Below are 16477 nucleotides of genomic sequence, written 5' to 3'. Positions count from 1 at the left end.
CTGAGGCAGGAGAATTGCATGAACCCAGGAGGCGGAGGTTGCGGTGAGCTGAGATCGCGCCATTGCACTCCAGCCTGGGTAACAAGAGCGAAACTCTGGCTAAAAAAAAAAGGAGGCAGTGTGATGACATGAGAAGAAAGTAGATTTATGTCTTTATAATGTTTGTTATAAAAATTATCAAACTGTAAGTCCCATGAGTTCTATTTCCAGGCATATGCTCAAAAACCCTACATATGAGGAGATATGTGAAAAAAATGTTCCTACAACACAATCCTGAAGAAAAAAATTTGATAATAGCCATGAACAGGAGATAAATGAATTCATTTTGTATACACACAACAAGACAACATAAAATCTTATTGATAGTGTAACAATGTTAAGGAGACTTAGGGTACAGAAGGTGAAACCCTACCAAAACAGGCAAAGATTAGTCTGAGAAAACTAAGAAAGCAGGACACTGTTGTCAAGGTTTAAATACATGTTAATGGAGACACAGTACATACGGAGGTAATCAGGGATATCAAAAACATTACATGGAAGTAGGCCTGTAAAGCAGTCACTTTTGTATGTGATTAAAGTTAAACTGTTATCAGTTTAGAAAATGAGGTTATAAATCTAAAGTATTTTCTGTAATTGCAATGGTAACCACAAAGAATGTACAGAAGACATATGCAATGGAAATAAAAGTATGTCAGGACGAAAGAATCAAATAAATAAACACAAAGGCCGTAACCGAAATGAAGAACAAAATAATCTAAAGGAGACAGAGGAAACATTTAGCAAAATGGCAACAATGAGTCCTTCTCTATCGGTAATTACATTAATTTAAGTGGCTTCAACTCCACAATCAGAACACGCTGACTGGCAGAATGAATTTTACAAATGGGCTCCAACTACATGCTATCCACAAAAGATTCACTTTTATTTGAAGGACACACATAGGCTGAATTCAAAGAATAAGAAAAGATATCCCCCACTTTTTTTTTGAGACAGAATTTCGCTCTTTTTTACAAAAAAATTAGCTGGGCCTGGTCGCACATGCCTGTGGTCCTAGCTACTCAGGAGGCTGAGGTGGAAGAATCGCTTGAACCCAGGAGGCGGAGGTCGCAGTGAGCTGAGATTGCATCACTGCACTCCCGCCTGGTGACAGAGCAAGACTCCATCTCAAAAAAATATATATATATTTTTGGTATTAAAAAATTTCCAGTAAAAGGAACTATAATCCATTTAATTAACAAATTTAATAGTAGAAATTAAGTCAGGTGAAATGGGAGTGAAAGGAGTAACTGACTTATGACAACACTATGGAGTTTGTGTAAGTTATAGAGAAACTGCTGCTGAGCTATACCAACTGTACTAAAGAAAGAAATCTTGTAGTAAAATATAAAAAATGATATGCATTCCCCAATACAACTCTATCTCACAAAGAAACATAAAACAAAGAAAACTGAGCATCCTCAAAAATATGGATCCAATAATTAAATAAATAAAAAGTTCACTTATAATACATAAAAAGGCACCAGATAAAAGTAGCGGTCACTTAAAAGAAATTATATGGATTTAAAAAATATAAGCTTTGACCAGGCATGGTGGCTCATGCCTGTAATTTCAGCACTTTGAGAGGCCGAGGTGGGCAGATCACGAGGTTAGGAGTTTGAGACCAGCCTGGCCAACATAGTGAAACCACATCTCTACTAAAAATACAAAACCATTAGCCAGGCTTGAGGTGGCGGGCACCTGTAATCCCAGCTACTTGGGAGGCTGAGGCAAAGAGAATCACTTGAACCTGGGAGGTGGAGGTTGCAGTGAGCTGAGATCACACCACTGCACTCCATCCCGGGAGACACTAAAAGACTCCATCTCAAAAGAAAACAAAACAAAAAGCTTCATTCAACTTCACTAGCTTCCTCAATAAGATCAAAGTCATACTCATCATAGATGGAAAATACTGGGGAAGGAAACTGTGGCATGAGCAGTGGTTCAGCCAACAGCCCTGCAGACACAAAGCTGTGACCTTGGACAACGTTCTCCCTGGGAGAAATTTCTACACCATTCACTGCTAGCTCAAAAAGGAAGACCATAAGTATATGAGATCCACAGTATGCTCGGGAGTTACTTTTGTGACATTTCTAAAAACCCATGATCTTGTGATGTTCTCTATCTGAATATCATGGGAAATGCTGACTATTCGAGCATTAAAGAGCAGACTCCGGCTTTAATAGGCATATCTGTATGTAGCAACACGATACTAACACTTATTACTCAAAGTGCTCTCCCTTCAAGAATCTTCTGTTAACCAATAAACCTACTCCATGGGATAGTCCACAAGATGTTATTCATAACCTCAAGGTGGGTTGTCACAACGAACGAAGGATGACAGACATGTCAGACCCTAGAAATATGTTTATCCAAAGAAGACTCAGAGGCAAAAAAAAAAAAAAAAATCACACAAACATAAAGTGAATATAAGATGAGGAAGAGCCAAGGTATAACCATACTCGACAGAGCACTGGAAGACAGGGAAAAACACAGGAGTGGGATTAGGAGGGTTCTTGAAATGAGACTCTGCTGTCTACAGAAGCCAAGGTAAGAGTTTTAAGACAGAGATATGCTCCCTGTATAGCACTAAGAATCAAAGAGAGGATGTCTGTGTCAACTGTCTTTCCTTTTCTTCTATGTAACAATCTCAGAGGACCCATCTCACTCCGCTGTCACAAACCCAAGAAGAGTGGCCAAAGAAGAACTGAAGAAATGGCTGAGAAAGCTGAAGAGGCAGAGAGGGCTTAGGACAGCTCAGTGTAGTTTCTGGGAATGCAGATTCAAAGGAAGAACAATCAATGTCTTTCCATCTCCTGACCAGCTCTTTCAAGTATAGGAAATGGGTGGAACAGGAAAGCACTAGGCATCAGTAAGATGGAAGCCTCAGCTCTGATCTGTATGGACAGAGACTGAGCATCTAGATGAAAGCAAGATCAGGAGGAGAGACCACAGGGAAAAGAGGTTCCTTTGAAAAGGCCCTTCCCAGGCCACAGAGTCAAAGCACCAGGGTTCACAGAAGACAGATGCCAGTGTTGTCTAGCCTAACAGTCTTGTCCTTTTGCTCTGAGCTGCAGCAGCACTGGAGAGTGAAAGGATAAACTGATACATGTCTGGAGAGCAGAGTGATAGGTGGGAAGAAAGATTTCAGCGCTCAAAAGGAATCAAATTTGTTTTCCAACCAAACCCTCTCAATTGCAGTTTCCCAAATAGAATTTCATTGTGCTGCTTCCTCTGTGCCCATCTCAGCTCTTAACTGTGATCACACCTTTCATGCATTCCCCTCCAGTTTGGGTTCTTTGTTATTTTCACTTGGCTGACCACAGTGCAGGGCTCTTTCCCTTGCTTCAACATAAAGATAATATTCAGGTCAGCAAGACAGAGTCCGGCTCATGATAAAATAAAGAAAATGTGCCGATGGTGTTCCAGAATTCCAGTCCAATGTTTTGGTAGCAGAAAAAACATTACAGTTGGATCTATAAAATATTTCAGACTCATCCATTGATTGCCTCCTTCTGAATGCTTAGGGAACAGCATAAGACGCAGACGTCTAGCTCTTTTCCAAGAACTACTGAATCAAAAACACAAGGATAGGCCAAGCGTACTGGCTCAAGCCTGTAATATCAGCACTCTGGGGTGCAAAGACCAAAGAATTCCTTGAACCCAGTAGTTCAAGAGCAGCCTGAGTGACACAGTGAAACCCTGTCTCTACCAGGGCATGGTGGCATGCACCCATAGTTCCAGCTACCTGGGAGGCTGAGGTGGGACGAATGCTTGAGCCAGGAGACAGAGGTTGCAGTGAATTGTGATCGCACCCCTGCACTCCAGCCTGGGCAACAGAGCAACACCCTGCCTTAAACAAACAAACTAAAAAGTGCAGGGACAGCAAACAGGGAATTGGATATTTTAACTCTGCCATAAAGTTCTGTGTTCGTCAGCTCTGGAACAGCACTGGTGTACAAAGGCAGCAGAGTATCTATAGAAAGGGGACAGTGAAAGGCCAGATGCAGCATTATGAACCTTTTATTTTTTAATCAACTTCAGTCTCAAATAATGGAAGGGCTCCCAAGAAAGACAACAGAGAAAACAGAAATATGCACAAGGGCAGATCTGAACTTCTAGAAGGAAATTATCCTCACCCAGGAAGACCAGGTTCCTGTAGTTCTCCAACATCACATCCTTGTACAAAGCTTTCTGCGTAGGGTCCAGGCATCTCCACTCCTCCTGAGAGAACTCTATGGCCACATCCCTGAATGTCAAAGGTCCCTGAAATGTACAACACATTTCAAAAAAGAGCAATATGATTTACCTAAAATATGTTTTATTTAACTAAAAAGGAGCACTATGTTTACCTACAATAAGCAGAGAGAACCGTCACATCACTTTGATTGAAGTGTGTGTTTTGACAGATCTCTAGAAGGTGTCTGTGAGAACGTTATTTGTCCCTAATTTAGTTTGTTATAAAATACAATAGAAGACTATTATATTCTCTAAATCAGTGTACATTTATCTGTTTGTGGAGAATACAAAAAAATACACAAATAAGAGAAACACATGGTTATCCCTAAAAAAGTGTCAAATATAACGTTCCAGCCATCAGCTGAGTGCCCAGATGAGCTAGTGTGTGAGTGGTGTTTTCAGAGATGACAATGTCTGTAGCGGCTTTAAAGAAAAGTCAGCAACTAAAAACCATGACGACCAGAGCAACAGCAATGACTCACGTTTTGGAACACTCCCCATGTTCTGGTCATTTCCCCAAATGCTTTACATGTTCTAATTCAAATAACAACATATTAGCCTATGAGAGAGATTTCTTCCCATGTTACTGTGTCAGACACGCAAACAAACTTGTCTAGGTCAACAACCTGAAAAGAGCAGAGCAAGCATCTGAACCCAAATGTCTGAGAACTAGAGTTCAGTCAAAACAATCAAACAGTGAAATTACAGTTACAGTATGTCCTAGTCTCTCTATGCCGCCCGTAGTCACAGAAGACAGACTGGGTAATTTACAAACAATAGAAATGTATTTCTCATGATTCTGCATGCTGGGAAATCCAAGATCAAGGTGCCAACAGGAGTGATGTCTGCTGAGGGATGATCTCTGCTTCCAAGATGGTGTCTCGTTGCATTTCTGGAGGGGAGGAACGCTGTGTCCCCACACGGCAGAGGGACAAAAGGGCCAAAAAGCAGTGAACTCTGTCAGATAAGCGTTTTGAAATCTCATTGTCCAGAACACCAGGCCCCATTGATAAGGGCAGACCCCCCGTGATCCAATCACCTATTAAAACCCAAAACTCACAATGCTTGGAGATTGGGCACTGGCGATTAAGTTTCAAATGAACTGTGGAGAAGAGAAAAACACTCAGACCATAGCCTTCCGTCTTGCCCCGCCAGAATTCATGTACTCTTCACATAACAAAAGAATTCCATCCCAACGGAAAGTCTAAAAGTTTTCTACTACCAATTCAAAAGTCTAAACACATCCTGAGGCAAGCTGCTCTCCAACTGTGAACCTGTGAAATCAAACGACTTAAGTGCTTCCAACATCCAATAGTGGGACAGACACAGGTTACATTTTCCAATTCCAAAAGGGAGAAACAGGAAAGAGGTAGCTTCTCCCATGTAAGTGTCAAACTCAAATACGGCACACACCTTAAATCTTAAGGCTTGACAATAATCTTCTTTGACTCTATGTCCCACCTTCCAGACACCCTGAGTAGGGGCTAGGTCCTCCATGTCCTGGGGATCCCTGCCGCAGTAGTTTTGTTGAATCACCCCACATGGAAGTTCTCAAAGGCTGTGGTCTCCAGAGCTGGGACCAGATACCAGTGATGCTACAGTTCCGGTGTCTCAGGGGTAGTCCTGCTCCCAGGGCTCCCCTTGACCTTGCCCTCGTAAGGAATCTCTGAGGTGTCCCTGCCCTACGGCTAGACTGAGAATTGCCCTAGTGATGACTTCCTGTGGTAGTACTGAAAGAAACAGGATTAAAGGTTAGGGGCGACTGAGCAAAAAAATGATTGACATGAACCAGTGACTACAGTAACATAGAAAGAAATGAGGGTGAAGATCTAGTACCACAGATGTCTGCAGTAGCAGAGTCTACAATAGCACAGAAAATAGGGGAGCTTCTGAGTAGAAATCAGCAAACCTCTTCAACAGGGAGACGACAAGCAAAGGCCCAGAGAGGACACAATCCCCAGTGAGAAGAGGCATGGGAAGTTTCCAGGATCTAGGGTAGTTGATTGGAGTGTCCTTCCTGTACAAAGCAACCACCAAATCTGGGGAGGAAGTGATTTTTCAAATGCTGAAGTCGCAAAAGAAGACAACAAAACATACAAAGAAACAGGAAAATATGGTCTATTAAAAAAAAAAATCTCTACAAACTTACATGGAAGAAAGGGTGATTTACATCTTCACTTTAAAGAATTTGAGCCAGGTGTGACTGCTCACAACTGTAATCTCATGACTTTCGGAGGGTCAGGAGGGAGGATCACTTCAGGGCAGGAGTTCAAGACCAGTTTCGGCCAACATTATGAAACCCCATCTCTACTAAATATACCAGAGTTAGTTGGGTGTGGTGGCACATGGCTGTAATCTGAGGCTGAGGCACGAGAATCACTTCAACTGGAGGCGGAGGTTACAGTGAGTTGAGATTGCAACGCTGCATTCCACCCTGGGCAACAGAGTGTGATTCTAACTCAAAAAATAAAACAATAAAAAAGAAAAAGAAAATCTGAAGCTAAAAACACAACTGAGTTGACAAATTCACGAGATGAGTTAAATAGAAGGCTTAATCATGAAGAAAGAATCAGTTAACTCAAAGGGGATTTTGACAGGGAGGGGAAGAAAAATTATTTTAAAAAGGAAGAAAATATCGAGTTGGGCGGATCACCCAAGGTCAGGAGTTTGAGACGAGCCTGGCCAGCATGGTGAAACCCCATCTCTACCAAACATAAAAAAATAGCCAGGTGTGGTGGCACATGCCTGTAGTTCTAGCTCCTAAGGGAGATTGAGGCAGGAGAATTGCTTTAACCCAGGAGGTAGAAGCTGCAGGGAGCCAGGATTATGCCACTGCACTCCAACCTGGGCAACAGAGTGAGACTCCATCTCAAAAAGGAAGGAAGGAAAGAAGGCGGGAGGGCAGGAAGGCAGGAAAATGAAGAGAGCGTAACAGATGAAAAACCATCAAGCAGCAAGAACACGTGCATTCTGGGAGTCCAATAAACAATGTGAATATATCTAACATTACTGAACTACAGTAATATATTATCAAAGACTGACAAACTCAATTCTTTTTTTTCTTGACATGGAGTTTCGCTCTTGTTGCCCAGGCTGGAGTGCAATGGTGTGATCTCAGCTCACCGCAACCTCTGCCTCCCAAGGTTCAAGCAATTCTCCTGCCTCAGCTTCCCGAGTAGCTGGGATTACAGGCGTGTGCCACCATGCCCAGCTGGTTTTGTACTTTTAGTAGAGACGGGGTTTCTCCATGTTGGTCAGGCTGGTCTCAAACTCCTGACCTCAGGTGATCTGCCCACCTCGGCCTCCCAAAGTGCTGGTGGCTCACAGGTATGAGCCACAGCACCTGGCCTCAAACTCAATTTTTAATCGAAGACGTGGTGACATAAAAACCTGCAACTGAAAAAATTCAGAGCCATTCAAACACAAAAGAAATATGTGAATTTTTCTTTCTTTCTTTTTTTTTTTAAGACAAGTCTCACTCTGTAGCTCAGGCAAGAGTGCAGTGGTGCGATCTCAGATCACTGCAACCTCTACCTCCTGGGTTCAAGTGATTCTCCTGCCTCAGCCTCCAAAGGAGCTGAGATTACAGATGTGTACCACCACGCCTGGCTAATATTTGTAGTTTTAATAGAGATGGGGTTTCACCATGTTGGGCAGGCTGATATTGAACTCCTGACCTCAGGTGATCCACCCACCTTGGCCTCCCAAAGTGGCTAGATTACAGGAATAAGCCACCACACCAGGCCAATATGTGGAATTTAAATAACATATGATTGTGTTGTATAAAAGGAGAACCAAAATAATTTTGGAAAGAAAATGGAGGGGGTCTGCCAACCTACATGTGAACCTATTATCATATTTATAATATTTTTTTCTTCTTTAAAATACAAATTACATCCAGCCCAAAATGTCAGATATTTATAATCTAAAACTTTATAATCAAATATAATCTACAACAAAACATACACAAAAATTCAAATTAAAGATTCGTGCAAACAAAATGTAAGCAATAAAACATTAGATCTAAAAGAAACACGTATTTTATAATCACAGCCAGGCCTTGCAAAGAAAGATCAAACACTTATTTATCCCAATCTGAAGGAATCCCCAAACACCTGTGGTGAAGACAGCATTATGGCAGCCATGGCGACATTCTTTGAAACAGTGAAAAACTGTAAAAGATCCATGTCTTCATTTAGACATTGTTCCAAAGAGGATGCAACACAAGCCACTAGTGTTTATTAACATAAAAAATACGAACATTTCAAAAACTGGCCCAGTAGAATTTCACAACAGGACATTCACAGAATTGTTCTCTCAAATCTCACAATGACACGTAAATGCATCTTGACACCTCTCAGTGACTCTTGCAACAGCACTTACAACTGTCGCTCCCCACTGAAACATGAGGGATAATGGAGATCGTGACAGGGAAAGGAACCTGGGTTCCTCCGGTTTGGAGAATTCAGAGTGATCGCCTCTTTAGGATGGTGCATTTCCTCTTTTCCTGGATCTGGCAAGACTCCCCATTATCCTGCGGTGCAATAGTGTCCTCATATACCAATGAAGCATGAGACTTCCTACTCATTAAAAAAAGAACTTACTACGATGTTCTATTGACATTTGAGGAGATGGAGAAAGTGAAAACCCTTCGTATAACCATTGTCCAATTTCCTGCACTGTGAGGGGGTTTCATTATTTTATGGAAATCAAACCAAAATACTTTTCATTCTTCGCCCAATTTTCTTTTACTGCATTCTAGGACCCATTTCATATTCTGTAGTTAAATGTTTTTAATATAAATGGCTCGATGTCCTTTTCTTAGGTTATAATTTTTTTTCTATGTCAAACTAAAATGTTTCCTTGATGCCCACTTTAGTTTGCTGATAAATTTCATTGTGTATATTTATGGTATACAGCATGATATTATGGTATGAACAGTAAAAAAGTCACTAGAGGTTAAAAAATTAACATATCCATCATTTCAGTTACTTTTTTTTTTCTGTTGCCAGAACAGTTAAAATCTCATTTAGCATAAATTTCATATATAATAAAGCATATTTTCAGGTGGCCAGGAGTGGTGGCTCACACCTGTAATCCCAGCACTTTGAGGGGGCGGAGCACAAGGTCAAGAATTCGAGAACAGCCTGGCCTACACGGTAAGACCTCCCCATCTCTACTAAAAATACAAAAATTAGTTGGGCATGGTGGTGCACACCTGTAATTCCAGCTATCGGGAGGCTGAGGCAAGAGAATCGCTTGAACCTGGGAGGTGGAGGTGGCAGTGAGCCAAGATCGCATCACTGTGCTCCAGCCAGGGCAACAAGAGTGAAACTCCATCTCAAAAAACAAACAAACATAGGTCAAAGAAATTATCTCAGGAGCACATACCTTAATTACTAATTAATACTCAGGCCAAGAATGAAACTGGAAAAAAAAAATCACAATGTTAAACAAGAAGATCTCAAAAAACATCATAATCAGCAGTAAACATGGGATCCATTTCCTCTAATTTAAGGCAAGGAAAAGGGCACTGGTCCGTGCTGCAGACAATCACCACCACACAGGGGGCCTGAGCAGGGACCAGAAGCAGAGGAAAAAAAAACAGAAAAAAAAAAGTTGGGGGAGGAGGCAGGAAAAAGTTGGATCTGTTAGAACTAAGGAATGACAGGCCTGTAACCAAAACAGAATGCCATTTTAGCATATTAACTAATACAAGGCCTGGCACAGTGGCTCACGCCTATAATCCCAGCACTTTGGGAGGCCAAGGCGGGTGGATCATGAGGTCAGCGGCTTGAGACCATTGTGGCTAACATGGTGAAACCCTGCCTCTACTGAAAACATAAAAAATTAGCCGGGCATGGTGGCACACACCTATAGTCCCAGCTGCTTGGGAGGCTGAGGCAGGAGCACTGCTTGAACCCGGGAGGCAGAGGTTGCAGTGAGCCGAGATCACACCACTGTACTGCAGCCTGGGTGACAGAGTGAGACTCCATCTTAAAAAAATAAAAATTAAATTAAAATTAAAAAATAAACTAACACAAATAAATTGAAAACAAGTTTCCTTTCTTAGCAGCACTTATTATAAATGACACACACACGCAAGAAACATTCTGCACCTCCCTGAGCAAATATACATGGCCCCTAACTAAAAGATATTCCAGACCTGTGTGAGAAATCTGTAGCTCTACTAAAAGAGTAATGTCAGTAAGACAGAGGAGTAGGGAGCCAAAGACCTTTCTGTCCCCATAAAGACAAAAATTAAACAATACACAGGCCAATTGCCTTTGTGAGAAATGCAGGCCCTTAGTAAGTTCCAAAGAAGCACCAAATCAACCTGCTGGGAGTCCAGTGGGAAAATGTGTGAGCCCATTAGCCTAAGCCCCTGCTCAGGCATGACATGACATCATCCAGAGGAAATTACAAACTCCAGATTTTTCCTGAGGGACAATGTTCTGTCTAGATTGAACATAAGCACTGAAGTAACAGGACTCCAGATCAGGAAGCCACGGAGAACAAAGGCACCAGCATAAACCAGAGGGCGCAGTAATGCGGGCAGACACTAGGTGGCGGTGCGGATCTCAGCTTCCTATGGCCCCACACAGGCTGCAGAGCAGGTGCAGAAAGGGGAGCTCCTGAGCAGAACCTGGCCACCCACTTCAGTTAGGAGATGACAAGCAAAGCCCAGAGAGGGCGCATCCCAGACAAGGCTGGGGACTTCCAGAGTCTCTTCCTGGGCTGATTGGTGTATGTGCTCCCTGAACCACGCCAGGCACAAAAGACTAGAGACGTGACTGATATTTTTTTTGAGATGGAGTCTTGCTCTGCCCCTCAGGCTGGAGTGCAATGGTGCAATCTCGGCTTACTGCAACCTCTGCCTCCCGGGTTCAAGCAATTCTGCTGCCTCGGACTCCTGAGTAGCTGGGATTACAGGTATGTGCCACCACACCCAGCTAATTTTTGTATTTTTAGTAGAGACAGGGTTTCACCATGTTGGCCAGGCTGGTCTCAAACTTCAGACTTCAGGTGACCTGCCCGCCTCAACCTCCCAAAATGCTGGGATTACAGAAGTGAGCCACTGCACCTGGCCAAAATGACTTGATTTCTAATTCAGAGAACGTTCACATGAGGATGTAAAGGAGCAAAGAATCCACCTTCCTAACACAAAAACATGCAAATTTTCACAACTTTTGGAATAAAACATCACAACGAAACAATCACTGAGCCTTTTATTTAAAATACCATAAAGCTGTATAAATATATTTCTACAGGACTTGCTCTTACTCTTGACACAAAGCTGACAGCAGTGGGTTTCCAGTGAGACAGAGGGAGGGTGGAATGCCACGCAGGGCAGGGGAGGCTTTGTAATTGATAGCCTAAGCTGGATGTTTGGTGTCTTCCTATAGAAGAAATATACATATAATTTGATGTTTAACATTAAAAATGTAACAATCAGCCGGGCATTCTGGCTCACGCCTGTAATCCCAGGCAGGTGGATCATCTGAGAGCAGGAGTTCAAGACGAGTCTGGGCAACATGGGGAAACCCCGTCTTTACTAAAAACACAAAAATTAGCCAGACTTAATGGCACATACTTGTAATCCCAGCTACTTAGGAGGCTGAGGCAGGAGACTTGCTTGAGGCCAGGAGGTGGAGGTTGCACTGAGCTGAGACTGTGCTGCTGCACTCCAGCCTGGGTGACCAGTGCAAAGCTCCATCTCAAAAAATAATAATAATAATAACAATAATTGGCGGAACAAGAATGAATATAATTTCTAACTCTTTAATGACAAAAAAATCTGCTACAATCTCTGAGCAAAACTACAGCTTTCGTCACCAATACAGATGCTGGACAAGACTCCCTGCAGATACATCAGTCTCCACGGGAGGGGCGTTCTCAGAAAGCACAGGGAATGCCTTCCCTGAACCAAGCAAGAAACAAGAAACTAGGAAGTGTTTAGCTTCAAATGTGGTAAAATCAGACAGAAAACATTTCTCCTTCCTGAACTCCTTTTCCAGAATTTACCAGGTACTTGCGCACATTAATATGTGACTTCCACATGCAGCTTCTCTACTCCTGGTCGGCAGACAGCTGAAAGTGCACCCAGATGTGGCCTCTACATAAACCCTGCTGCCCAACAGCTCTGACACCACGGGGCCCACACCCTGTCTCCATCCACGTCTGGGTGGAGCCCTTCCCAGGCCCATGCCCAGGGCAGCCTCTTCCCAAGTGCATGTCACTGGGCCACAGGAGATGGAACCTAAATCAGATGAGAGGGACTGAGGGAAGGCATGGGTGAGTGCCAGCAAACGTGTCAGCCTGAACGCTTCAGACATTTCAGAAAGAAAGAGAAATAGAACAATCCACCAAGAATATCACTTTACCTGAGGAAGAGCCATCCCTGACTCCTTTGCTTTTCCTCTTCTGAGCTTCTTCATCGCACAGCATGACTGTCCAGAAGTCAGTCCTAAATGTCAAAAATACGCTAATTACTGCTCAGAATCAACACATTCCGCTTCCTGTGCCACAACCACACACACAGGTCAGACCTCACCCTGTGGAAAGGTGCCCTCCGCTGCCCATTGCACCAGAGTCCCCTTCCTGTGCCACAACCACACACACAGGTCAGACCTCACCCTGTGGAAAGGTGTCCTCCGCTGCCCACGGCACCAGAGTCCCCTTCCTGTGCCACAACCACACACACAGGTCAGACCTCACCCTGTGGAAAGACGTCCTCCGCTGCCCACTGCACCAGAGTCCCCTTCCTGTGCCACAACCACACACACAGGTCAGACCTCACCCTGTGGAAAGACGTCCTCCGCTGCCCACTGCACCAGAGTCCCCTTCCTGTGCCACAACCACACACACAGGTCAGACCTCACCCTGTGGAAAGACGTCCTCCGCTGCCCACTGCACCAGAGTCCCCTTCCTGTGCCACAACCACACACACAGGTCAGACCTCACCCTGTGGAAAGACGTCCTCCGCTGCCCACTGCACCAGAGTCCCCTTCCTGTGCCACAACCACACACACAGGTCAGACCTCACCCTGTGGAAAGACGTCCTCCGCTGCCCACTGCACCAGAGTCCCCTTCCTGTGCCACAACCACACACACAGGTCAGACCTCACCCTGTGGAAAGACGTCCTCCGCTGCCCACTGCACCAGAGTCCCCTTCCTGTGCCACAACCACACACACAGGTCAGACCTCACCCTGTGGAAAGACGTCCTCCACTGCCCATTGCACCAGAGTCCCCTTCCTGTGCCACAACCACACACACAGGTCAGACCTCACCCTGTGGAAAGGTGTCCTCCACTGCCCATTGCACCAGAGTCCCCTTCCTGTGCCACAACCACACACACAGGTCAGACCTCACCCTGTGGAAAGGTGTCCTCTGCTGCCCACGGCACCAGAGTCCCCTTCCTGTGCCACAACCACACACACAGGTCAGACCTCACCCTGTGGAAAGGTGCCCTCCGCTGCCCATTGCACCAGAGTCCCCTTCCTGTGCCACAACCACACACACAGGTCAGACCTCACCCTGTGGAAAGACGTCCTCCGCTGCCCACTGCACCAGAGTCCCCTTCCTGTGCCACAACCACACACACAGGTCAGACCTCACCCTGTGGAAAGGTGTCCTCCGCTGCCCACTGCACCAGAGTCCCCTTCCTGTGCCACAACCACACACACAGGTCAGACCTCACCCTGTGGAAAGATGTCCGCCGCTGCCCACTGCACCAGAGTCCCCTTCCTGTGCCACAACCACACACACAGGTCAGACCTCACCCTGTAGAAAGGTGTCCTTCACTGCCCACTGAACCAGAGTTTCTTGTTCTAAGAACAAGAAACTCCTACAAAAACTAGTGAAGATTTTACTCTTTTTTCAGGCCTTGCTCCCCTCCTGGAAACCCACACACACGCTGCAGCAGTGGGGAGCTGGGCTGGACTGAGCTGCCCCATTCAGGGCACAGACTCAGCCCTGATCAGACCCCATGCAGAGCACAGCTCCCTCCCCTCTCTGCGGATCCCAGGTTCATGTAATCCCTCACAAACGGAGGACAGAGAGACTTGGTGCTCAGTGCCAGATACACAACACAGTGGAATCCCCTAATCCACGAGGGATATGTTCCAACATGCCCAGTGGATACCCAGAACCTCAAACAGGACTGAACCCTATTTACTGCACTTAAATTATGGATGTGACAGCTTCTCACTGACATATCCAAACTGCCAGCCTCAATATCCATGTGCTTGGCGGATACTGTTAAGTAAAATAATGATTAAACAAAGGACTGAGATACCCCAAAAGTTGGACCACATCAAGAAGAAGACTATTTTTTTTTTTTTTTTTTGAGAGAGAGTTTCACTCTTGTTGCCCAGGCTGGAGAGCAATGGGGTGATCTTGGCTCACTGCAATCTCTGCCTCCCCGCTTCAAGCAATTCTCCTGTCTCAGCCTCCCAAATAGCTGGGATTACAGATGCCCTCCATCTTGCCCAGCTCTCACATCTGAGCAAAATTATAGCCTTAAAACTTAAAACAACTGCTGGTAGACATCCCTGCATGAACACTGCAGTCTCTGTGGATGGATACTCTGACCGTGGCTAGGAAAATCGGATGTTCAGGTTGACTTCATATTTTTAAATCAATGATGGAATAAAACATGCTCCGATGTCTGTATCTCATTTTCCATTCCATTCCCAGTGATGAAGGTGGTGGAGGTAGAAATAGCGACTATTCATCAGCTTCAAATACAGTACAAAATCAGGCAGAAAGATCTTCCTTCACAGTCCTCCTTTTCCATATACATACATACCTACATGTACATATACATTTTTTTTTAGGACAAAGTCTTGCTCTGTCCTTAAAAAAAGGACAGGCTGTAGAGCAGTGGCACCATCTCGGCTCACTGCAACCTCCACCTCCGGGTTCAAGTGATTCTCCCACCTCAGCCTCCTGAGTAGCTTCAATAACAGGCAAGCCACCATAATTGGCTAATTTCTGTATTTTTTTTTTTTTTTTTTTTACTAGAGACAAGGTTTTACAATGTTGGCTAGCTGGTCTCAAACTCCTGACCTCAAGTGATCCACCCGCCTCGGCCTCCTAAAGTGCTGAGATTACAGGAGTTAGCCACGGCATCTGGCCACTTTTGATAGTCTACTAGGTATTTATGCACATTAATATGTGACTTCCACAGGCAGCTTCTCTATTCCTGGTCTACAGAGAGGTGACAGTGCAGCCACATGTGGTCTCTAAACAATCCCTGCTGCCCAACAGCTCTGCCACCATGGGGCCCACAGCCGGGCTCCATCCACATCTGGGTGTGAGCCCCTCCCAGGACGATGTCCAGTGGAGCCTCTTCCCAGGTTCATGTCACTGGGTCATGGTAAGATGGAATCTAAGTAAGATGAGAGGGACTGAGGAAAGGCATAGATGAGCGTGAGCAAACGTGTCAGGCAGGATGCCTGAGACTCAGAGAAGATTCGCAAACTCCAACGCCCCGCACTTCACAAAGGAAGGAGAGAAAATGACGCACCAAGAATATCACTTTACCTGAGAAAGAGCCATCCCTTCCTCCTTTTCTACCCCCTTCCTCCTCTTCTGGGGTTCTTTCTCAGTCAATATAATTCTTCACACATCAAACCTGAAAGGCAAAAATATGTTGTTTAACACATTCCTTTCTGTGCCACAACCACGCACACAGGGAAGACCTCAGCATGTGGACACAGCCCACTGCACAGGGAGACAAGGATAATAAATTCCTACACACAGACCAAGTGACTCTTTCATCATTTTCTTCAGCACTTGCTCCGCTCCTGGAGAAGGCCACACACACGCTGCAGGAGTGGGGAGCTGGGCTGGACTGAGCTCCCATTCAGGGCACAGACCCATCTCTGATCAAACCCCATGCAGAGCACAGACCCACCTCTGTGGGTCACAGGCTGAGCTCAGTCCTCGGAAATGGAGGACACAAAGGCCTGAAGCTCAATGCTGGACAGAAATTAGAATCAACTTGGGGCTGGGCATGGTGGCTCACGCCTGTAATCCCAGCACTTGGGGAAGCTGAGACAGGAGTTCGAGAGCAGCCTGGCTAACATGGTGAAACCCTGTCTCTACTAAAAATATAAAAATTAGTTGGGTGTGGTGGTGTACACCTCTAATCCCATTTACTTGGAAGGCTGAGGCAGGAGAATTGCTTGAACCCG

At 44.8% G+C, this 16477-nt stretch overlaps 1 protein-coding gene across 1 annotated transcript in view; it reads right to left on the bottom strand.

Annotated features, from left to right (window-relative positions):
• The window catches only part of ZNF616 (zinc finger protein 616), a 28420-nt gene extending 12505 nt beyond the window's left edge, over window positions 1–15915 (bottom strand). The window contains exons 1-2 of the mRNA NM_001270936.2: window positions 15825–15915; window positions 4176–4302 (exon numbers count right to left, since the gene is read on the bottom strand). Coding sequence (NP_001257865.1) covers window positions 4176–4302; window positions 15825–15839 — 142 coding nt within the window. The 5' untranslated portion in view covers window positions 15840–15915. The remainder of the gene's footprint in view (window positions 1–4175; window positions 4303–15824) is intronic.
• Window positions 15916–16477: the final 562 nt, after the last annotated feature.

The sequence above is a fragment of the Callithrix jacchus genome, chromosome 22 (genome assembly GCF_049354715.1).
Source record: "Callithrix jacchus isolate 240 chromosome 22, calJac240_pri, whole genome shotgun sequence".
Lineage (NCBI taxonomy): Eukaryota > Metazoa > Chordata > Mammalia > Primates > Cebidae > Callithrix > Callithrix jacchus.
Note: the sequence above shows the minus strand (reverse complement) of the source record. Positions and strands in the feature narration are given on the sequence as shown.